The sequence below is a fragment of the Trachypithecus francoisi genome, unplaced genomic scaffold, assembly GCF_009764315.1.
Source record: "Trachypithecus francoisi isolate TF-2019V2 unplaced genomic scaffold, Tfra_2.0 Lachesis_group1, whole genome shotgun sequence".
Taxonomy (NCBI): Eukaryota; Metazoa; Chordata; class Mammalia; order Primates; family Cercopithecidae; genus Trachypithecus; species Trachypithecus francoisi.
Genome location: NW_022681454.1, coordinates 97,235,235 through 97,260,521, shown reverse-complemented (window position 1 = coordinate 97,260,521; position 25,287 = coordinate 97,235,235). Strand labels below are relative to the sequence as shown.

The 25,287-nt window shown below is 35.6% G+C and overlaps 1 protein-coding gene and 1 pseudogene across 9 annotated transcripts in view; both read right to left on the bottom strand.

The window, feature by feature from the left end:
• The window catches only part of RAP1GDS1 (Rap1 GTPase-GDP dissociation stimulator 1), a 172,901-nt gene that overhangs the window by 139,044 nt on the left and 8,570 nt on the right, over positions 1-25,287 (bottom strand). For 5 of the 9 annotated variants that reach the window (XR_004438055.1, XM_033214865.1, XM_033214858.1 and 2 more), the window contains exon 2: positions 2,059-2,169. The exons of 1 other annotated variant lie outside the window; for it this stretch is intronic. Coding sequence is in view for 5 of the 8 variants with exons in the window: in XM_033214858.1 (XP_033070749.1) it covers positions 2,059-2,169 (111 nt within the window). In the remaining 3 variants the exon portion in view is untranslated. The remainder of the gene's footprint in view (positions 1-2,058; positions 2,170-25,287) is intronic. 3 more of the 9 variants (XM_033214859.1, XM_033214863.1, XM_033214864.1) reach the window with 1 other exon arrangement.
• On the bottom strand, positions 21,108-21,189 carry LOC117086579 (annotated as a pseudogene).

Genomic DNA, 25,287 nt, shown 5'->3' with positions numbered 1-25,287 from the left:
GGACGTCATTAAATTGGTGAGAGTTTATTGTTTTAATACCTTGTGGTTACGTGGCCTTAACATTTTGTGATATACAATTTCAAGACCATCTTCAACAAAAGGTACAGTGAATAAGCCCACAATGGGCTTATTCTAATCTAAGCTAATTTAATCTAATAATTATGAATTTCTCAGTGTTTCTTAAATCTGTTCTTTTAAAAATTATAAACTTTTTACTCCCTTTTTTCTTCATTTCCCTTCAACTTCATCTCTTTGTCTTCTAGTTTCTCTAGGAGACAAATGGGCAACCTCTAAAGATGACCAAGAATATGACCCTAAAGCAAACAGTCTATTTAAAAGTTTACTGTCTAACAGAGAAAAAAAGTGTCGTTGAAAACAGACAAAGGTTATAATAAAAAACTGCTCAAAAAAATATACCTGAGATACTCAATTTACTTAGGCTAATTACGTTACTGTGTAAAGCTGCCTATTACAGGCACATGTAAAAAAAAATTAGGTCATCGTGCGGTTCTTTCCAGTTTTTAGACCAGTGCTATCCATAAGAATTTTCTGTGATCATGGGAATATTTTATATCTGTGATTCCCAAGAGGGTGGTTATCTGCCAAATACAGCTACTGAGAAGTAAGACTAAGGAACTTACTTTTAAATTTTATTTACTTGTATTAAATTTAAATAGCCACATGTGTCTACTAAACTGGATAGCAGTCTTAGACATTCTGCTTTCCTGTCTTTTTTCTTTACCATTTTGAGCCCTACCCAGATGCTCTTATTGAACTCCTTGTTTCAAATCCCTTCCTGTTATCTCTAAGATTAAACAGCATGACAGTTATAACCTCAAAATAATTACTGAAAAACAATTTTAAAAGCTAGCTCTTAAATGCGCTTTTTTGATGAAAAGTACTGCAATTATTTTAGATTTTTCTAATCAAGATTTACTAAAAAATAAAAAACACATACATCAACAAGTGTTGAAACCTTACAATTAAAATCTTAACAATATATACTTTCCCCTTGATTCTTTGTCAGCTACATAATTAGTTTCAGAATAGGACAAGAGCATAATTAAAAACAAGTACAGAACAAACCACAGCACAACCAAGTAGAATTAACATAACAAATGAAAATCACTCTATACTGATCTATTAATGGTGATAATACAGAAATTAGTGCATAGAAATTGGATAAATAAAATGCAATACAAAGTGTTAGTCAATGAAGAATTGTACAGTTTCTATCTCTAGCATTATTTATCACATTAAAGATGAAATCTTACCCCATTTCAAAAGATTTTTGATGACTACTAATGGCTCCTTCCAAATTTATCTATGCATACATATGATTTTTTTTTTTTTTTTTTTTTTTTTTTTTGAGACGGAGTCTCGCTCTGTCGCCCAGGCTGGAGTGCAGTGGCCGGATCTCAGCTCACTGCAAGCTCCGCCTCCCGGGTTTACGCCATTCTCTCGCCTCAGCCTCCCGAGTAGCTGGGACTACAGGCGCCCGCCATCTCGCCCGGCTAATTTTTTGTATATTTTAGTAGAGACGGGGTTTCACCGTGTTAGCCAGGATGGTCTCGATCTCCTGACCTCGTGATCCGCATACATATGATTTTAAGGTACAATTATTTTAAAATATAAGATCCCAAAAAAATGTTAAGTGTTTTAAGCTCCCCCTGTTTCTCCTCTCTATCCCTCCCCACTCTCCCGACATTTAAAACAGTCTATTTTTAAAGCATAGACGTAGGTGTTAAGAAAAACAACTATGATGCTTGACTGTTAGAAATGAAACAATGGCCTCTCTCTGGGACTGGTATTAATGTCATCACTACCCATCAATTCCTCCTTTCTTTGCCTATCAACTTGGCTTTGAGGATCTTGTGGGGGCGTGGAGGGTAAGTAGGAGGGTAGAACACGTAAAACAATCTCAGTATTCAGGGATATGATTCAAAAGAATTCAAGTTATATGAATACAAAGTTATGTGCTTAACTACATACCAGTTTCTGAATGACTACTGATTTGATTTTCCTCTTTGGAATTTGAGTAAACATAATGAAACTTACTATTTTGAGCCAGGGCTTGAAGCAGACAATCCAAGCATCCTTCTAAACTATCCTCAGTCCTGTCAACAGCTGTTATCTTCAGCTTCTTCAAGGTATCACTGAGACTATCTGCTTAAAGAAAAAAAAAAGAAAAATCAGAAACTCACCAACCTTATGACCACCATATGTTACACGATAAAAGGATAAACAGGTACCACTAAACTGGAGAGCTTCCTATAATAGCAAATTAACCTCCACATACATTCCAAAATGGCATTAGACTGTACTATCAAAAAAAATTTTAAATACACTTTGTTCACTTAACTCAGATATGAAATATTGATTCTGTTAGGTGTAAGATACCAGGAATATTCCAAAGATTATCAATGAACATCTTTTTTCCATATTCTTATAACTTATTGAGCTTGTTCAGGAAAGCACCTACGGCCTAGAAAAATTAAATGTTCACAAAAAAAGTATATAGTTTTGCAAACATTTTATTTCATTGTTCACTTCCTCTGTTGTACATTAAAGACATAAAAAAGTTTTAGAAAAATTTCAAAATAATATAATATGAAAAATTCCAAATAATACAAACTGTGATAACTACAAAACTTACACTGTCATTTAAAAAATACTTTACATCAAAGTACTGTTTTAAGCCCTAACATGCATATTTTGGATTATAAAGCTATGTTTTCTTCCTAAATTATATGTGAATTCCTCTAGATCACAGATTCTCAAAACCTCTTTACACTATTAAAAGTTATTGAGAATCCCAAAGAGCTTTTGTTTATATTATTGCTATAGAAATTTAACATATTAAAAAATCAAAACTGAAACTTCTTTCAATTTATTTAGTAATTTACTGTAACAATTATAAACCTATTGCATATTAACATAACTAGCATTTTAATGAAAAAAAAACTATTTCCTAACAAAAAAATTTAGCAAGAAGAATGGCATTGTTTTTGTTTTGTTTTTAATATACTTTAAGTTCTGGCTTACACGTGCAGAACATGCAGTTTTGTTACATAGGTATACATGTGCCATGGTGGTTTGCCACACCCATCCACCTGTCACTTACATAAGGCATTGTTTTACATTTTTAGAAATTTCATCCAGGCCCAGTGGCTCATGCCTGTAATCCCATCACTTGGGGAGGCCAAGGTACAAGGATCACTTCAGGCCAGGAGTTTGATACCAGCCTGGGCAACAAAGTGAGTCCTCGTCTCTAAGAAAAATAAAAATAAAAAAATTAACTGCATATGGTGGCACGTGCCTGTATTCCCAGCTACTCAGGAGGCTGCAGTGGGAGGATCACTTAAACCTATGGAGTTTGAGTCTACAGTGAGCTAGGATTGCTCCACCGCACTCTAGCCTGGGCGGCAGAGCAAGATCCTATCTCTTTAAAAAAAAAAAAAAAAAAAGGAAAAAAAAAAAAGAAATCTCCATAATGTGGTTTAACAGAAGATAACTGGACTCTCGTATCTACTTCTGTATTCAATCTTGGTTAATGTGCTGTTTTGGTTTGAATAAATGAAGAAAATTTAGTCTCAATACATCAATATATACGTAGTCATCAGAAAACAGGTGAGTATTTTAACAGCCTTTTCAGATAATTGCGGATATTCATTGATATTCTAAAACTGGACACCTGGCAGTTCCTTAAAGGTTAGTTGCCCCGCTAAGCCGCAACAATATGAAAGTTTCCATTCTCCAGAAGAGGAAAGATGTATCTGATTTATCTGATTAAGGCTGAGAAGGACTACTGGACATGTAGAGCTCAACCCCTTCTGCATTCCTGTTCTTTCAGAAGGAACAAGAATTTTCTGTTCTACACCTGTGGCTGTCCAGGTGTACCAGTGACAAAATGAGTAAATATGGATAATTCAGCAGTAAATTGTAAGTAATTCCATTATGAGTCTACAAATAGAGGCCTTAACTCTAGATTTTATCAATTTCAAAGCAGATATTTTAAATTGTAGCAGACGACTCATCTGCTTATATCTCCAGTGGTTCTAAACTTGGGTGAGAAACAGAGGATATTATTTTTGTATTCCTTCAAACCATGACAGTAAATTTCAGGAGCAAATCCTTAGCATCCAAGTTACTTTTTGTGTAATTTCAGAGACCTGTATTTTATATTTCCTTAAAAACATTGAAATTGTTCTAACGAAAATTTGTCAGCCTCTGGCTGGTAATGAGGCAGTAAGCAGAGATAGAAATGGAGAAGTATTAACAAATAAAATAAATTTTTTTCTTAAAACAATTCCTTTCCTATATATATCAACATATGGTCTAGCTTGTCTTGTGAAATATGTGACATCTTCAAAGGGTTAAAGCAAAGTTGACTTGGTCATTAATTTTGAGTCTCCCACTTCTTACCCACTCAACCACTCCTTAAAACCTGATCTAACCAAGTCCTCTAAAAGCCTATCAAAATTACTCCGTCAAAGGTCTTAAATGATACCTTGACAAAGCCAATGAATTTTTCTCAGTCCTCTTACTTGATATCTCTGTAGCAACAGACTGTTTTTCCATCTCTGAAACACCTCTTAACTTAGAAACATCAGTCTCAACACTTGTTTTTGGTCTTCTTCAATAGATCTTCCTTCTCCATCTGCCCCTTTAAAATTAGTGTACCCCAGTTGTGCACACAGCCTCTTCTCTTCCTGAATAATATATGTATGCCCTTCATAATATTAGGATGGTATGCTCTTTCCTTCTGTCCTTCCTTCTGTTATCCAGTTGGACAGACCACTTGCTTTATCTTCCTATCAATATAAAGAACTGTCACATTTTAGGCCTTGTTACATTTGGATAAAACCTGATGCAACTTGTGGTAACCGTGAACAGCTAACCATCATTCCTCACATTTCTCAAAAGTACCTGTTAAAGACAGACAGCTATACTTTCCCACTAAAACCTTCAAACTTTGCCAAGCCTTTTTATTCTTTTTATCTTAGGCACCAGAGGCTCTTTATACTCCAATCTCTCTCTTCTACAAACCAGAAACAAATTATTTACTGGTCTGTAATTACTTGCTGCAACGGAATAGTTTTCATAAGACCTAAATTTTTAGCTATCACTTCCTCTCTTTTCTTAACATCAATCTAAGAAAAACTAATGAGGAAAGTGAGGCTGTTTTAATATTTAAATAATTTGACCATAAAAGTACTTAAGATCATCACCATCATCAAAGAATATACTTGACTGTGAAGAAAGGATGGTCCCAAAGAACCAATCTCAAGACAGTGTCATCTTAAACCAGGAAGTCGTGAAATTCTTTATGTTATTTGTGGTGGCATTTTTCAGTTTATCTTCCTCACAATATTATTCAGAAATGGTAGCTTTATTTTCAAGGTTACTGGATCTAAAACATTGTACTTTTAAATGTTAATGAATTCTATCACTTTACTATATGCTAGTAAGTACATACATGGGTATATAGATAGATACATCTTTGGACAATTATACCATTGTTGATGATAAAACCGACAGGAGACAAGTACATAAGAACTGCTAACTGAGCTTATAAAGGCTCAAGACATTTTTACCTCACTTCAAATGTCACTCAATTTTTTTCTGTATTTATAATTTTCACACAACTATCTAGTAACAAAGCTTTACTTTAAAAGCATCATTATCCACATCAAATCTAAAAAACAAAATTATGTCTGTGCTAATGTGGTTTTCAAGTACCTAGAATACAGCCAATGCGTGAATGGAAGAATTTCAAGTTTATCTCAAAATGAATGGCATTAAGTCAATTTGGGGCAGCTGGCTTAGCAGCTGGAAATAATAGCAATCTCTCTTGAATATTATATTTTACTTACCTAAAGGGCTTAGTATCTGACAGAATGAAGATACTTTTAAAAGCTTGTCTAACGAAGTAGGAATAGTAGTTTCTGTTAGCATGCCAAGTGGAAAGATCTGTGTTTAAAAATTATAATATTTTCAGTTTTACTATGTTGTATTTCAGCTTCCTACTTTTCTTTTCTTTCTTTTTCTTTTTTTTTTTTCTGTTTACCAGAGCTGGTCCTAAACCAATTAGAAACTTTTACAACTCACATTATGTCCTCATCTCCCATTACTTTCTCACACATCATGTTTGTCAGTCCCACTACATTACTGGCTTTTTCCCAAGCATACCTCCATTTTTACAATTGTGAGAATTAAATTCTTTTCTAAAATTCCTTTCTGTGCATTTTCCACATCTAGCATGGCTACTTACTTAACAAAGTCAAATACTATGCCAAGTCTTACATGAAGCTTTCTGTATTCCTGCAGTCAGAGGAACCTTCCTTTTCTAGGCTCCCATATTTTGTTTATACCTTGATAAACATGAAATTTTCTATTTTTATATAGATTCTTTAATGTTAAATTTATTCCAACATATTTTAGAATTTTGTCATTGCTGAGAATTAAATAAGCTGTCCCATTTTCATGGGTGGGTGACATATCTACAGTAAAAAAAGGGCTACCTTGTCTAATTATCACATATTCAGTCACCATTCAAATTATCTTATTTCTTAGTAAGCTAAAAAAGTTTAAGTACAAAAATCATGCCTCTTGATCTTGGAACATATCCCCTGTGGATAAAGGGAGACTACTGTATTATAATCTAATTCTCCAGTTATTCCCCATTTCACTGACTTCTAATGATATGAAATAAAAATCATGCCTCTCTTCATTGTTACTGCTGCTACAGATGCTTGCTGTTAAGATATAAACTAGAAAAAAAATTAAGAAAACTGAGAGCTTAGAAAAAGTATTTAAAGTTTAATCATTTATCACTATCTTCGTAATTATTACTTGGTCCCAATAAAATTGAAAATCAAAAAGAATATGAAGCTAACGTGAATGGGCTACTTTGATAAATTAGTTTCCACGATTAAGTGCTACAGAAGCAAGATCTAACAGGAATGTACCTAAATACTAAATATGTTTTGTGAAAACACATTATGTACACATGATCTGAAAAAGAAATACCTGAGCAAAAAAGTAACTGTTCAGGGTGCATGTGCGCAATATTTCAAAGGCAATTCATGCAGTACTTGGAAAATTAAAAATATTTCTAATATTTGAAGAGAAACAAAAGAGCTAAAAACTATTCTATTTAATGAAAACTCCAAACTAAATTTCATAAATGTTACATACCTAACTTCTACCTTAATTCATTAATTTATTACTTTAACATATGGCCATACCTATTCATACACATCGGCTTTGCACCCAGTATGACTCTCCAGGTTCCAATGACATTGTAACTCTATGCCTATTCACCAGTTACGCACACATCTATCCACTAGATATATCTCTTTCATTCCAGGTTAATTATAATTAATTATAAAATTTCATAAAATATAAGGGCTTATATGAATGTAATCAACCTGTCCTATGTGTGAGTCAAGCAGTTTGAACTCTACACCAAGTGGTTAAATCCCAAAACTTAACTTCATCAATACGCTTGTAATCTATTTATGAGATTATTTTTGTAGAATTTTATACAGTTCTATTTTTTCTGTATTTTTCATTTTGCTAGTTTTATAGTTCTAGGTAAATAAAACCCTATCTGTATAGTTCTACTATTAGACTGAAAATTCCTCTAGGACAGGAAATTATTCTAGGATACTCACGCTACTCACTATAGTGAAAATTTAGTAAATCCTGAAAACCTACATTACTTTTGAGTTACTTGCACTTGCATGTTCTCTTAAAAATTATGACACAAACTGTCTTAAGAAATAATTTTATTAAAATGGGCTATACTAAAAACAGTGACTTTGTTTCCCTCTAAATCATCTTCTCTAATTATTTTAGAAATGTGATAATAATTTTCTGAGCTGTCATTTTTCATTCTTTTTTCTTTATTTATTTAGACAAAGTTTCACTCATGTTGCCCAGGCTGGAGTGCAATGGCGCGATCTTGGCTCACTGCAACCTCCACCTCCTGGGTTCAAGGGATTCTTCTGCCTCAGCTCCCCCAGTAGCTGGGATTACAGGCACCCGCCACCACGCCCAGCTAATTTTTTGTATTTTTAGTAGAGACGGGGTTTCACCATGTTGACCAGGCTGGTCTTGAACTCCTGACCTCAAGTGAACCGCTTGCGTAGGCCTCCCAAAGTACTGGGATTATAGGCATGAGCCACTGCGCCCGGCCTCGTTCATTCTTAAATGGAATTAAAAATCTATTTTAGTCTGAATTAGAAACACTCTAGTCTTACTTATTATGTTTGATTAGAGGGTGAAGAGTCTGACAAATGATCTTCACAGCTACAATATTAAACTATAATAAACAAGAGCAAGATACAATTTGTAAAATTTTATTTCACGCAATACCTAAAGACCTTTTCCGATAAAGTTCAAGAATTATGTCTGTATGTGATTAGGCTCTCTCTGTGACACACATACATTGTGTCTGTATGTGACAGGCCTACAATGCTTTGGTTCCTGGCACTCACAGCAATAATTTTTTTTTTTTTTTTGAGACAGGGTCTCACTCTGTCACCCAGGCTGGAGTGCAGTGGCACAATAATGGCTCACTGCAACCTTAACCTCCTGGGCTTAAGCGATCCTCCCACCTCAGCAAACTGAATAGCTGGGGCCACAGGTGCTGACTACCAAGCCCAGCTAATTTTATTTTTTTGGACAGAGTCTTTCTATGTTTCCCAGGCTGGTCTCAACTTCCTGAGCTCAAGCCATCCTCCTGCCTCAGCTTCCCAACGTGTTGGGAGCACACCATGCCCAGCCATGGCAACCATCTTAATAAAAAGTGCCCATTATTATAATTATTATATTATTTTAGGAAATCATAATATGTACTACATAACAGAAATCCCTTGATAATTTTATGACAGAGCTGTAATTTTATTCAACTGTGATCAACCTAGAAAATCCACTGTCTTCTAAGAAGTGACAGGAAAGATATGACTCAAAACAACTGCCAAATATACTACTGATGACGCTAATATTTTACATTAACATTAAATTAGTATCAGGGATAACAATTTTCAGCTGGAGAGATCAGTACAGATATTCCTTTTTTCCTACAAAGTTTTATTAGGCTCCTGTGTTAATAAAAATACTAAACTTTTGTAGAAACTATTCTTATTAATTTAAAAGTACTAATTGACATTTTTCATGAGCCAAACTGGTAAAAAAATTATCATAAAGCTATGTTAAAACCCACAGCACTCTTTAAACATATGTATTTCTTTCCTGGCTGCTAGAACAGTCAATTAATATCTCTTCAAGACAATTAATGTCAGAACAAAGAACAAGTAGAGAAACCAAATTTCTCTAGGCAAACTTCTTTTTACGCTATTTCTTTTGAAATGAAAGAAAAGCTCAGTTAACATTTATTCAGCAGGTAGTTCCTACTTTGATAAATTTTAACAGCAATCTATTGCTCACTGAGAAAATATATCTTTTAAGTTTTATAACTGTTTCAGCTACTGTTTTTATATAACAAACCACCCCAAATTTACTGGCATAAAACAAAAGCCATTTTATTATGCTCATAGATTCTGTGAACCAGGAATCACAAAGGGTTAGTCTCTACTTCACAAAATCTAAGGCCCTGATGCAGAGTCTCAAAGGCTAGGGGTGACTGGGAGTGACTCAATGGCTGAAGCTGGCATGATGTGAATCATCTAACAGTTCATTCACTCACATGGCTGGTGATTGGCATGAAAGGATTCGAAGACTAGTATTTCTGATCTGAAATCTGATACCTGAGACTTGGGACCTTCCTATAAGGCTTAGCTTCATGACAAAGCAGCCTCCAGGTACTCGGATTTCTCAGGGCTCCAAGCAGGCTGGTATTCCAACAATCAGAGTGGAAGCAGCATTGCCTTTTATGACCTAAGCTAGGAAACTCACATGCTGTGCATTCTACTAGTTACATAAGTGTGCTCAGATTCAATAGGAGAATTAGACTCCAACTCTTAATGAGCGGTAGGAAGTTTTAAAAAAATAGGTGGGGCAAGAGACATTATTGCGATCATCTTCCGAAAATATAATTGGCTACCATAACTTAATATTCACCACATGGTTTGGTTAAAATAGTACAATAAACAGCATTATATTCTTTGATTGGTTTTAGCTCTGAATACAAGATAAGGTTTTCTAAAAACGATTATATTTTTAGCTTTGGAAACAGAAATTTAAAATTACATGGGGTTGAAAAACTACTCTGTATTATTTAATGTGTTCAGTACCTGGGTGATGGGATCATTTGTATCCTAAACCTCAGCATCATGCAATTTATCCAGGTAATAAACCTGCATATGTGCCGCCTGAATTTAAAATAAAATTTAGGGGAAAAAAACCTATAGATAACATTATTTTTAAAAATTATATGGATATCACTTTATGTACTATTTCCAACTCCCTTGTGAAACAGATATTATTATCTGACTGTAATAAGAAAGCTGAATTCAGAAGCTGAATAACTTGTCCAGAATAAATGCCAAAGTTCAGATAAATCCAGATATACGTGTGCCTGCAAGCACAGGCTCTTCCTTCTGTATAGGTAGTTGAACTTTGCTCAGTTAAATGAAAGTTACACAGATATTGTGCTAATCAGAACTGTGCGAAGGACTGTCTGTACCTTCTTTTATATAGATGTAAGCTCTTCAAAAATGAATTTATAATCCAAACACGTTAGCTAGCTGTACTAGGTAACAACCGTCTATGTATCTGAATATGTGACTAAAAAAAAAAAAATCACAATGAAAGGTACCAGGAAGCAGTCTGCATAGTATCTCAAGGGTAGTACAATGCTGAATACACACTTTAGCTTTCAATAAGTGTTTTACTGAATAAATAATAAATTCTAGAAAACAGTTCCAGATCATTTTAAGTAATGAGTACTTATACACGTCCAAGAAGCCGTACTAGGTGCTGAAAAGGTAAATATAATCTGTCCTCTTATTTCAATTCTTAGGGCTCTGTGTTTTCTTTTGACAATCTAAATTATGTCCTTTTTTTTTTTTTTGAGGCGGAGTCTCGCTCTGTCGCCCGGACTGGAGTGCAGTGGCCAGATCTCAGCTCACTACAAGCTCCGCCTCCTGGGTTTCCGCCATTCTCCTGCCTCAGCCTTCCGAGTAGCTGGGACTACAGGCGCCCGCCACCTCGCCCGGCTAGTTTTTGTATTTTTAGTAGAGAAGGGGTTTCACCGTATTAGCCAGGATGGTCTCGATCTCCTGACCTCGTGATCCGCCCGTCTCGGCCTCCCAAAGTGCTGGGATTACAGGCTTGAGCCACCATGCCCGGCCAATTATGTCCTTTTTTATCATTCATTTTCTGTTATTCTTTATCTACTAGAGTTTAAGCATTTCAAAACCAGAAAATATGACTACTTGCACTACTTACTTTGTCACTGTTTATTATGCCTAATATGGTAGTCTTGTGTTGCTGATTTGACTGACAGTGCTTTGTATACAACACAGTAAAGCCAGAAATATGACACACTGGACAGTTTTTATTAGAGCTTTAGACCACACCACCATTCCTAGAAATGCATTTCTGCAACTAAAGGAAAACCATCAGTTCATACAATTTTTTCTTTGCTTTAACTGTATTTCTGACACCAAATATAGCTTATAATATTAAAAACAAATCAACACTTTTATTTCTCTGAATCATAACTACATCAATGTAAGTTTTGTGTTTTTGTAATGATCCATTTCATCTTTCATGAAGTTACTTGAACAATCTTCAAATGGGGATAATTTTCAGAAGAGTTAAAAAATTGTTTTTAAAATCTGACAAATTTCTTGTGAAAAAATATCTTTCATGGTATATGTTTCTCACAGCTCTGAAGGCATTTTTTTTTAAAGTTCAATTCCTAGAACAAAATCACAACAAACTCTCAGACCACAGTGCAATCAAACTACAACTCAGGATTAAGAAACTCACTCAAAACCGCACAACTACATAGAAACTGAACAATGTGCTCCTGAATGACTACTAGGTAAATCAAAAAAATGAAGGCAGAAATAAAGATGTTCTTTGAAACCAATGAGAACAAAGACACAACATACCAGAACCTCTGGGACACATTTAAGGCAGTGTGTAGAGGGAAATATATAGCACTAAATGCTCACAAGAGAAAGCAGGAAACATCTAAAATCAACATTCTAACATCACAGTTAAAAGAACTAGAGAAGCAAGGGCAAACACATTCAAAAGCTAGCAGAAGGCAAGAAATAACTATTCAAAAGCTAGCAGAAGGCAAGAAATAACTAAGATCAGAGCAGAACTGAAGGACATAGAAACACAAAAAACCCTACAAAAAAATCAATGAATCCATAGGCTGGTTTTTTGAAAAGATCAACAGAATTGACAGAACGCTAGCAAGACTAATAAGAAAAGAGAGCAGAATCAAACAGACGCAATAAAAAATGATGAAGGGGATATCACCACCGATCTCACAGAAATATAAACTACCATCACAGTGTACTCTAAACACCTCTAGGCAAATAAACTAGAAAATCTAGAAGAAATGGATAAATTCCTGGACACATACACCCTCCTAAGACTAAACCAGAAAGAAGTTGAATCTCTGAATAGACCAGTAACAGGCTCTGAAATTTAGACAATAATTAATAGCCTACCAACCAAAAGAGGCCCAGGACCAAACGGATTCACAGCCGAATTCTACCAGAGGTACAAAGACAAGCTGGTACCATTCCTTCTGAAATTATTCCAATGAATAGAAAAAGAGGGAATCCTCCCTAACTCATTTTATGAGGCCAGCATCATTCTAATACCAAAGCCTGACAGAGACACAACAAAAAAAGAGTTTTAGACCGATATCCCTGATGAACATTGATGCAAAAATCCTCAATAAAATACTGGCAAACTGAATCCAGCAGCACATCAAAAAGCTTATCCACCATGATCAAGTGGGCTTCATCCCTGGGATGCAAGGCTGGTTCAACATACGCAGATCAATAAACGTAATTGATCACATAAACATAACCAAAGACAAAAACCACATGATTATCTCAATATATGCAGAAAAGGCCTTCGACCAAATTCAACACCCCTTCATGCTAAAAACTCTCAATAAACTAGGTATTGATGGAACGTATCTCAAAATAGTAAGAGCTATTTATGACAAACCCACAGCCAATATCATACTGAATGGGCAAAAACTGGAAGCATTCCCTTTGAAAAACGGCACAAGACAAGGATGCCCTCTTGCACCACTCCTATTCAGCACAGTGTTGGAAGTTCTGGCCAGGGCAATCAGGCAAGAGAAAGAAAGAAAGGGTATTCAATTAGGAAAAGAGGGAGGCAAATTGTCCCTGTTTGCAGATGACATGATTGTATATTTAGAAAACCCCATCGTCTCAGCCCAAAATCTCCTTAAGCTGATAAGCAACCTCAGCAAAGTCTCAGGATACAAAACTAATGTGCAAAAATCACAAGCATTCCTATACACCAATAATAGACAAACAGAGAGCCAAATCATGAGTGAACTACCATTCACCATTGCTACAAAGAGAATAAAATACCTAGGAATCCAACTTACGAGGATGTGAAGAACCTCTTCAAGGAGAACTACAAACCACTGCTCAACAAAATAAAAGAGGACACAGACAAATCTAAGAACATTCTATGCTCATGGATAGGAAGAATCAATATCATGAAAACGGCCACACTGCCCAAGGTAATTTATAGATTCAATGCCATACCCATCAAGCTACCAATGAATTTCTTCACAGAATTGGAAAAAACTACTTTAAAGTTCATATGAAACCAAAAAAGAGCCCACACTGCCAAGACAACCCTCAGCAAAAAGAACAAAGCTGGTGGCATCACACTACCTGACTTCAAACTACACTACAAGGTTACAGTAACCAAAACAGCATGGCACTGGTACCAAACCAGAGAGACAGACCAATGGAACAAAACAGAGGCCTCAGAAGTAACACCACACATCTACAACCATCTGATCTTTGACAAACCTGACAAAAACAAGAAATGGGGAAAGGATTCCCTATTTAATAAATGGTGCTCAGAAAACTGGCTGGTCATGTGTAGAAAGCTGAAACTGGATCCCTTCCTTACACCTTATACAAAAATTAATTCAAGATGGATTAAAGACTTAAATGTTAGACCCAAAACCATAAAAACTCTAGAAGAAAACCTAGGTAATACCATTCAGGACATAGGCATGGGCAAGGACTTCATGACTGAAACACCAAAAGCAACGGCAACAAAAGCCAAAATAGACAAATGGAATCTAATTAAACTAAAGAGCTTCTGCACAGCAAAAGAAACTACCATCAGAGTGAACAGGCAACCGACAGAATGGGAGAAAATTTTTGCAATCTACCCATCTGACAAAGGGCTAATATCCAGAATCTACAAAGAACTTAAACAAATTTACAAGAAAAAAAAAATCCCATCAAAAAGTGGGCAAAGGATATGAACAGACACTTCTCAAAAGAAGACATTTATGCAGGCAACACACACATGAAAAAATGCTCATCATCACTGGTCATCAGAGAAACGCAAATCAAAACCACAATGAGATATCATCTCACACCAGTTAGAATGGTGATCATTAAAGAGTCAGGAAACAACAGATGCTGGAGAGGATGTGGAGAAATAGGAATGCTTTTACATTATTGGTGGGAGTGTAAACTAGTTCAACCATTGTGGAAGACAGTGTGGCCATTCCTCAAGGATCTAGAACTAGAAATACCATTTGACCCAGCAATACCATTACTGAATATATACCAAAAGGATTATAAATCATGCTACTATAGACACATGCACACGTATGTTTACTGCGGCACTATTCACAATAGCAAATACTTGGAATCAACCCAAATGTCCATCAATGATAGACTGGATTAAGAAAATGTGGCAAATATATACCATGGAATACTATGCAGCCATAAAAAAGGATGAGTTCATTCCCTTTGCAGGGATATGGATGAAGCTGGAAACCATCATTCTGAGCAAACTATCACAAGGACAGAAAACCAAACACCACAAGTCTCACTCATAGATGGGAACTGAACAATGAGAACACTTGGACACAGGGTGGGTAACATCGCACATGGGGGCCTGTCGTAGGGTGGGAGGGCAGGAGGAGGGATAGCGTTAGGAGAAATACCTAATGTTAATGGGTACAGCAAACCAACATGGCACATATATACCTATGTAACAAACCTGCACGTTGTGTACACGTACCCTAGAACTTAAAGTACAGAACTTAAAGTTCAGAAAATATTTTATAATGTCAAAAATATAAATTACACAATATCTGCATACATGTAAGTATATATAAATAATTTACATCTCTAAAAAAAAAACTGAGTCACACAAGAAAAAGTTCAATTCCTGTTTTTTTCCCTGACTAGGAAAAAAAAAATTCCAAAGAGAATGTACGAGCTATCTGAAATTATTTTGTACAATTCTTTTTTATGTCATTAAAAAATTTTTTTAATGTAATTATTTTAAAATTATGCATCATTTATGTAATTCTTTTGCATACAATTAAATAATGTTATAGAACTCTTACATATTATAAAATGCTAAGATATAAAAAAATAGCGTTCCTTAGAAAAAAATATAGTGGCCCTATTATTATACTATGACTTTTAAAAATGGAATGCCATCATTTTCCCTATAAAATTTACTTAATGCTGCAAGGCCAAAAATAAGGAAAGAAAAAATTCAACAGATCTTAGTTTGGGCTAGTGAAGTCCTTATGAGGTAACTGAGATTGAAAGTTTCCATACTAAAATTTGTATCAGTTCCTTACAAAATAGGCCGCTCATTTCCTTCATTTGGAATTTATTCTGTGGTTCTTAATGAATGATAATGATAATATTTTTAGGGTATATATAAAATGAGGATATAAAAGAGCTAAAGTAACTTGCCAAAGGCTATACACAGTTCAAGGGAGAGCAGAGAATCTATCCCATATCTCTATGATTTCTTATATCATTCTAATTAATTAAAAATTCAGCTTAACCATGATTACTAACTATATAGATCATAAGTAGTTAACTGTGCTCTTGACTACTTGTATGATTAAATTTTCATAATTAACTTCTTAATTTTAAAATATTCGTTTTCAAAAAGTAACATAAATCCAACTTTACAACAATTTTGAACATAATTAAATCTTTAGCAATTCAGATACCTCCAGGAACCAGATAAACAGGAGTTTTAATGAGTGAAATTTGAAAGACATAAGATAATAGGAAGTGATGAAAACTAGGAAGACCTCATACCCTGTCTAAAAGACAACTACAGATGACTGTTTAATGGAAATGCAGCCTAAGGGACTGTACATTTTTTATTTTTTTGAGACAGAGCCTTGCTCTGTCGCCCAGGCTGGAATGCAGTGGCTCTATCTTGGCTCACTGCAATCTCCACCTCCCGGGTTCACGTGATTCTCATGCCTCAGCCTCCTGAATAGTTTGGACTAAAGGCTAATTTTTGTACTTTGAGTACAAAGTACTCATGTTGCCATGTTGGCCACTCTGGTCTTGAACTCCTGGCCTCAAGTGACACGTCTGCCTTGGCCTCCCAAAGTGCTGGGATTATAGGCGTAAGCCACTACTCGGCTATAAAGCATATTTTCATCAGAAATTTCTTGATATTTAAGTGTTGACAACTAATTCCAATTTCTAAAATTTCCTTAACAAACTCCATCTACATGGTATATTTGGCCCACAGGCTTCTGCTTGAAAACTCTATTACAAACATTTCTATTATCACTGTGGGATACTGTTGTTAAGAGTAGGAGCATGACCTAAATCTGTAGTGACTTTGTAACATCTACAATCAAGTATTTACTGAATGCCAAAAAGAAATATGAAACACTGAGTGAATAGAACTACATCACTCAAAGAGATTTGAAATCCAAGTAGTAGTAGATACCACAAAAATGAGAGGTGAGTAGAACTCAGAAGCTGTCTTAATGAGTTTGACTATGAAAAACGATTAAGAAGACAGAAGAAAACAGGCTATTCTAGAAGAAGTAATATAATAACAGGATCAAAGATGTACTGGTGTTATCACTGGTGTTATGACAAAGAATACAGGGGACAGTGAAATATCAAAGGAAGATGTATTTCAGAGAGTAATGAGAAATAAGAGATAGCAAATTTCTTTGGGTCTTGAAAGCTCAGCAGGGTTTAGACTTGATATGACAGCAACTGAAGCAATATTAGATTCTTGTACAACAAAGTAATACAATTGATCTTTTTAAAAATGTTAATCTGGTCATAGTATATAGAAAGGACTGGGGAGCAGAAAGTCTAGTATCTCAGTACTACAGGAACGAGGTGATTAGTGCCTGGATTCTGTTAGTAGAAACGTCCGAAAGGGTCAAGAGTTTTCCATTAACTCACTTACTTGAATGAATCCTTAGTATCAGCTTGTTCATGTTTGTGTGTGTGTATGTATGTATGTGTTTGCTTTTTTTCCAGTAACAAATTGGAGCTAGCCTGGTATAATAAAAAGAACATTAGTACAGGAGTTGAAAGATCAACATTCTAGGCCTGACACTGCCCCTAACTAAAGGCATGAACTCAGACCTGTCTCTTGACCTTACTGATCCTCAGTTCCCTAATCTAGCCAATAGAGAGAGAACCATAATTTCATCATTTGAGGTTCCAGATCTCACAACATTTTTCCATGTCCAAAACCAACCATCTGAAGATTTCAGACTTAAAAATCTGGTTTCTGACTTCTTTTGAAAAGTCAAAAATCTGACTTCCTTGGGCCCACATTCCTAGGGCAAAACTCGTTGCGATTGCACAGGGAATCAATCCTCTTCCAGGTTGGTTAAATGCTCTAGTTGCCAAAGTCCCAGCATTTCCTTCTGTATCCTTAGAATGATGTCCAGTGTTAGATGTCATTCATCATGTTTTTGCTGCTGTCTTTGTTACAGTAGAGAAATGTATTTCTAAGCTGTTCTCTTTTACTCAAAGTAAGAAAATGAAAGACAAAAAGAAAGATATACTTCAAGAAAAGTAAGAGAAAGTCATCTTCATGGAAATAAAAAATATTCTCTTTTACTCAATATGCAAAAAAAAAAGGGTATGTCAAAAAAAATCACCATTTAATTACCTTCAATCAGCTTCATTTGAGTTTGGGAACCTTGCTCTCGGTAATGGAAAATCATTACAAAATATGTCTAAGGAGTAAAACAATCAGATTTATATTTTAGAAAGAGTACTTGTTAAGATGGAATGTTTATGTCCCCTAAAAATTCATATGTTGAAATCCTACTCCCAAATGTGATGGTATTAGGTGGTAGGGCCTTTGAGAGGTGATTAGATCATTAGAGTGGAGCCCTTGTGAATGGAATCAGTGCCCTTATAAAAGTGACCTCCAGAGAGCTTCCTCACTCCTTCCACCATCTGAGGTTACAGAGAAAAGATGACCTATAAACCAGGAGGCAGGCCTTTACCAGACATTGAGTCTGTCAGCACCTTGATCCTGAACTTCCCAGTCTCCAGAACTGTGAGAAAAAAAAAAAAAATCTGTTGTTTATATGCCACCCAATATATATAGTATTCTGTCACAGCAGCCCAAATGAACTAAGACAGTACTCTAGCTACATGTAAAAACTGGTCAAGAAGAGGGATGCCAGGGGAAAGAACATCTGTTAAAAGAGTAGTATTGTTGCAAGAAGAAATAAGGGCCTAAACTTACATGTTTACAGTAAAGGGGCGGGGAGGATTAATTCAAAGAAGTAGAATTGTTAAGACTTAGGGAACCCAATGATGTTCAAAGAATGACTCCAGATTTTAGGAACGGTTGCACGGATGAATGGTGATACCATTCACTTAGATAGGGAATTCATAGAGAGAAAAAGTCTTGTGGAAAAGTGAAGTAGCACAGCTTTACTCTATAGCAAGAACTGGCAAACTACAGCCCATTGCCCATGTAAAATTTTTGTACAGTCCACAACCCATACATACTTTTATGTAACGGTGAAAGTAAAAGTAATGCAAAAATAATGGCTTTTACTTTTATAAACAGTTGAATAAAATTAAGGGAAGAACATATTTCATGAAATGCAAATTATGTAAAATTTAAATTTCAGTGTCCATAAACTTTTATTGGGACACAACTCATTCCTTTGTGCACTGCCTATAGCTGTGTTTGCATTATGATAGCAGAGTTGAGGGGTTGTAACAGAATGATTCACTTTACACTGTTGCTGGATGCACTACAAATTGCAGTGACAGTTATGACTTGTCAAGTGCTTCAAAAACCATAGTATACTGTTATACCACATTTGATCATCCTGTCAAAATAAGAGAAGCATGTCACGCCTTTAAGGCATTTAAAGTAGTATGTGAATTGTTTTATTGAGTTAGACGGCAAACCATTGTACTATACAATATACATCAATATTACCAGACTAAGTACACATCATATTCCCAAGACAAAGGAAAGTTATCATCAGAGAAATCAGGAAAATATAAAACAAAGTATCTCATCACAAGAATTTCCACACACACAGACACAGACACATACATACACACACACACACACACACACACACACACACACACACTCACAGCTGCAAACAAATTAAGTTTCTGGGTGTCTCATTTATTATCCAAGCAAGGAAATCCAGTTAACCATGGGGAGTTAATTAAATTGTATTTGGCTGTAGCAACCAATGTTTCCAGAGAAAATAAACTTGTTTAAGAATAACCTTTCAGAGAGAATAACACTATTGGAGATGAGGACACTGGGAGCAATACCAACATTCAACTAAAAAACAAGGCAAAAGAATTGTAGAGGTTTTCTTTGGCTCTTGATGAGCTGGCAGATATTAATGATACTGCTTAGTTTTTTCTCAAGAAGTCAATTCCAAGCTTGAAATCACGGAAGAGTTAGACTCTTTGAAGAGTCTCTACGAAATAATAATAAGCAAGAATATTTCCCAAGTTGAGAAAGCACCAATTCAGAATAACCTGAAGTGGAATCTCTTAAGACGTGTTGCAACTGATGGTGACAAAAATAAATGAAGACCAGAAAAAGGTTTAGTTGAACCAATTTACTAAGTTTGTGAAAGCATAGGTATTTAAAGCTATGGTACTTCATTCTATTATTCATCAATAGGGAAAACAATTTATCATGTATCCTTGAACCAGCAGGGAAAACATTAATTTATCATGTATCACTGAACCAGTAATGTCACCAGTGAATTTCATTTATTCTCAAAGATTTAACCATCATAAGTTCTGTGAATTTTGATCAGAAATGGAAACAAAATCTGGACTTGCCTTATGACACAGAAGTCTAATGGCTTAGTGGTTACAGAGTTTTATTGTAATTTTTTTGAGCTCAAGGGCACAAACGAAATTTTCTGAACAGAAAGAAATGCCTTTACTACTATGGCTTTGGAAATTAAAATTTGCCGCAAATTTGATAGTTTCCTAATGAATCTGACTTAGAAGTCAAGGCAAAGCAGTGCTTATATGAGAAAATACTGCAGTAAAAGTCATTTTGACAACACCGTTCCAATTACAAGTAATAATGGCTTTATATACTTCCTGTGTTGTCAAATGTTAAAATAAAAAGATCTCCCTCCATACACAAATTTGCAATAGATATATTTTGCAAGCTCAAACTCTAGTTCCTGCAGTGCTTTTCAGAACTCACTGCAAGTGCAAAGGAAATTTCTATATCTCAAAATCCATTTAACCAAACAATTGAGGAGCTTCCACCTAACCTTAAATTGGAAGTGGTTAATCTGCAATGTAATTGCATACAAATGGCAAATATCAAAAAAAGTCTAGAAAACAAAACAAAACAAAACAATGTTTTTGCCAACAATTACCGCTGTACTGAGAGAATTCTATTAGTGTCTTCCATACAATGAATATGCTCATTAAGATCATATACAATTGGCAGTATTATTTGTTTGGGGAAAAACAAATGCCTCCAAGATGAAATTTGTAAAATTGCATTACAGGTCTGCATTAACAGATGAACATCTATAATAAATTCTGATAAGAGGATAACTTTGAATCCTAATAAGTGAAATGTTATCCCAAAAAAAGAACTTCAAAACAAAAAATATAAATAAAAAAATTTCTTCTCATTTGACACTTGATCTTAGCCAAAAGGCCGAGAAGCGATATTTTCTTCTCATTTGAAAATGAAAAACGAAAAAGTCTTTTCATTTAGCATACCAATAAATTGTGTTCAATTAATGTTATCATATTTCAAATGCAGTAAAAAAAAATTATGAACATTTATGTTCTCTCATATATATTTTTTCCCTTTTCTATTAAGCTGGTGCAAACATAACTTCAGTGTTTGTACTGTTGAAATTTGCTGTTAGATGCTTGAATACATTCTTAAATAAATGTGGTTATGTTATACATCATTTTAATGCGCAGTTCTCTTTACAAGCTATTTTCTTATTTCTGAGTTCAAAATGGATCGTAAAGCAGCGGAGACAACTCCAACATCAACAACACACTTGGCCCAGGAATTGCTAACGAACGTACAGTGCAGTCGTAGCTCAAGAAGTTTTGCAAAGGAGATGAGCACCTAGAAGATGAGGAGTGTAGTGGGAGACGAGAAGTAGACAATGACCAATTGAGAGCAACCATCAAAGCTGATCCTCTTATAAAGTTGCCAAAGAACTCAATGTCGACCATTCTACGGTAGTTCAGCATTTGCGGCAAACTGGAAAGGTGAAAAAGCTCAATAAGTGAGTGCCTCATGAGCTGAGCGAAAATCAGAAAAAAATAGTTGTTTTAAAGTGTTATCTTCTCTCATTCTATGGAACAACAATGAACCATTTCTCGATCAGATTGTGACGTGCAACAAAAAGTGGATTTTATATGACAACTGAAAAGTGGATTTTATATAACTGGAGATGACCAGTTCAGTGGTTGGACCAAGAAGCTCCAAAGCACTTCCCAAAGCACAACTTGCACCAAAAAAAGGTCATGGTCACTGTTTGGTGGTCTGCTGCTGATCCACTACAGCTTTCTGAATCCCGGTGAAACCATTACATCTGAGAAGTATGCTCAGCAAATTGATGAGATGTACTGAAAACTGCAACGTCTGTAGCCGGCATTGGTCAACAGAAAGGGCCCAGTTCTTCTTCATGACAACGTCTGACCACAGATCGCACAAAGCCTCAAAAGTTGAATGAATTGGGCTACGAAGTTTTGCCTCATCTGCCATATTCACTTGACCTCTCGCCAATTGACTACTACTTCTTCAAGCATCTCAACAACTTTTAGCAGGGAAAATGCTTCCACAATCAGCAGGATGCAGAAAATGCTTTCCAAGGGTTTGTCAAATCCTGAAGCATGGATTTTTACGCTACAGGAATAAAGTTATTTCTCATTGGCAAAAATGTGTTGATTTTAATGATCCTTTTTTATAAAGATGTGTTTGCACCCAGTAATAATTATTTAAAATGCACAGTCTGAAACCACAATTATTTATGCACCAACCTAATATGTAGTATCTTTGATTCCACCTCATGGCCTACAAAGCCTAAAATACTTATCATCTGATCCTTTATGGAAAAAGCTGGTCAGCCTATGCTTGATGGTGGTGCTGTTCCCAGTGTGGCATCACATGGGAAGGTCTTGACAATGCAAATTCTCAGCCCACCCCACATCTATTGAATCAGAACTTCTGAAGGTGGGCCCAGTATTTTTTACAAACAAGGTCTTCAAGTGATTCTATGCAAGTTAAAGTTTGAGAACCATTGCTCTAAATCAGGATGTTGGAGTGTTAGTTGTCCTCTTGAATAAATTATTTAATTCTTTGATTTGGTAAAATGGAGACAGTGTCACCTACTTCATAGAATTGTTGAAAGGATTAAAATCCAGTTTTAAAAATATGTAAAGTGTAGCATAACTGACATCAATAATTCCTAATAAATGGTAATTACGAACTCAATGGTGTACTACAGCCCCCTGTACTACCCCATGAGATATAATTATTAAATTTTCAGGATTTTTACGAGGCAGTTATTAAAAGCCATTATTGAAATTATATAAACATAAATGAGTTACACTAAAACAAGAATTAACACTCAAAACCATCACTACTTACTTTACATTTCACTATTACATGTGCTAATGAGATTATGTCTATATGGTGGATATGGTATATAACGACATGCTACCTCTTATCTCTTCTCAACTCTGCATTCAGTGACACTATTTTAGTAGCTTGAAATTGGCCATGGGGGAGTATTTACACCACAGGAAATTGACAGCCATCACAAATCAGGGCTATTTTGGAGAAAGGCTTTTAGTTAAACATTTACCAGCACCCCTCTAATTATCATTATTAAAAATTATAAAATGAGTTATATTTTGAATTCAATGAGTTTTAATTAACTATACATGTAGCGAGGTCTACTAATCTGCTAAATACAAAGATGCAGCCCAGATATTAATAAATATATTTCAGTACCAATAAGAACCTAAAATCATTTTGTGAACCAAAAGGACTTTGGAATTTACAAGTACCGTTGAATAACGCAGGCACTAGGGGTACTAATCCCCCTCTCACTCAGTCAAAAATCTACACATAAGTTTTAACTCCCTAAAGCCTTAACTAATAGCCTAATGCTGACCAGAAGCTTTACCAATAACATAAACTGTCAATTAACACATATTTTGTATGTTATATGCATCATATACCATATGCATAAAATACCATATTGTTACAATAAGGTAAGCTAGAGAAAAGAAAATGGAAGGAAGAGAAAATTTATTTACTGTTCATCACATGGAAGTAGATCATCATAAAGGTCTTCATCCTTATTACAGCCACACTCAGTAGGCTGAGAAGAGGAGGGGCTCATCTAGCTGTCTCAGGTGTGGCATAGGTGGAGAAGGTGAAAGGTGAGGCAGGAGAGGCAGACTCACTTGGTATAGCTTTTTTTTTTTTTTTTTTTTTTTTTTTGAGACGGAGTCTCGCTCTGTCGCCCAGGCTGGAGTGCAGTGGCCGGATCTCAGCTCACTGCAAGCTCCGCCTCCAGGGTTCACGCCATTCTCCTGCCTCAGCCTCCCGAGTAGCTGGGACTACAGGCGCCCGCCACCACGCCCGGCTAGTTTTTTGTATTTTTTAGTAGAGACGGGGTTTCACTGTGTTAGCCAGGATGGTCTCGATCTCCTGACCTCGTGATCCGCCCGTCTCGGCCTCCCAAAGTGCTGGGATTACAGGCTTGAGCCACCGCGCCCGGCCGGTATAGCTTTTATTGAAAAAAAAATCCACATGGAAGTGGAACTGTGCTGTTCAAATCCATGTTATTCAAGGGTCAACTGTACAACCAATCATAGCTAGGAGCTCAATTTAACCACTTCCATTTATCACTATCCTAGTCACTGGTTTTAACTCCTGAAATGCTTCTAGTAACCAAAATGGTAAAAATAGAAGCACTGAGAGAATTATTTCACTTGCAATTTGAATCCAGCATCCGTATCTTAGCCGCATGGGAAATGGTTTTCTAGGTCACTTATTTAGACAAAGCTAGTAAGTTGGTTTGAACCTTAAGTTGCTACCTCAAGTGTACATTACCATTTGAACACTAAAGAAAAACAAGTTATATAGAGATTATATTTAGGATACCAATGACACAGAGTGTATTTCAAACTTCAGTTTCAGGGAATCACAGGCTTTTTATAACTGAAATAGTCTTTATAACTAGTATGGTTTGAATGTTTTTGTCCCCTCAAAAACTCATGTTGAAATTTAATCCCCAATACAACAGTACTGGAAGGTGGGGCCTAATGGGAGGTATTTAGGTCATGAGGGCTCTGCCCTCATAAATAGATTAATGGCATCATAAAAAGAGCTTACCAGAATGGATTTTCTCTTTTGCTTTTCTGTTGGGTGAGGGCACAAGGTTTCTCCTCTTTGGAGGACACAGCAACTAGGCGTCATCTTGAAATCAAAGACCAAACCTGTGGGCACTTTGATCTTGTAGTTCCCAGACTCCAGAACTCTGAGACAAAATTTCTATTCTTTATAAATTACCCAGCCTCCAGCATTCTGTTATAGCAGCACAAAATGGACTGAGACAATAACCTATCCTAATATCTTCATTTATTATTTACATCTAGGTAAATACAGGTTCAGCATCCCTAACGCAAAATGCTTTAGACCATTAGTGTTTCAGATTTTGAAATCATTCAGATTTTGGAACATGTGCATGATACTAACTGGTTTAACATCCCTAATCGAAAAATCTGA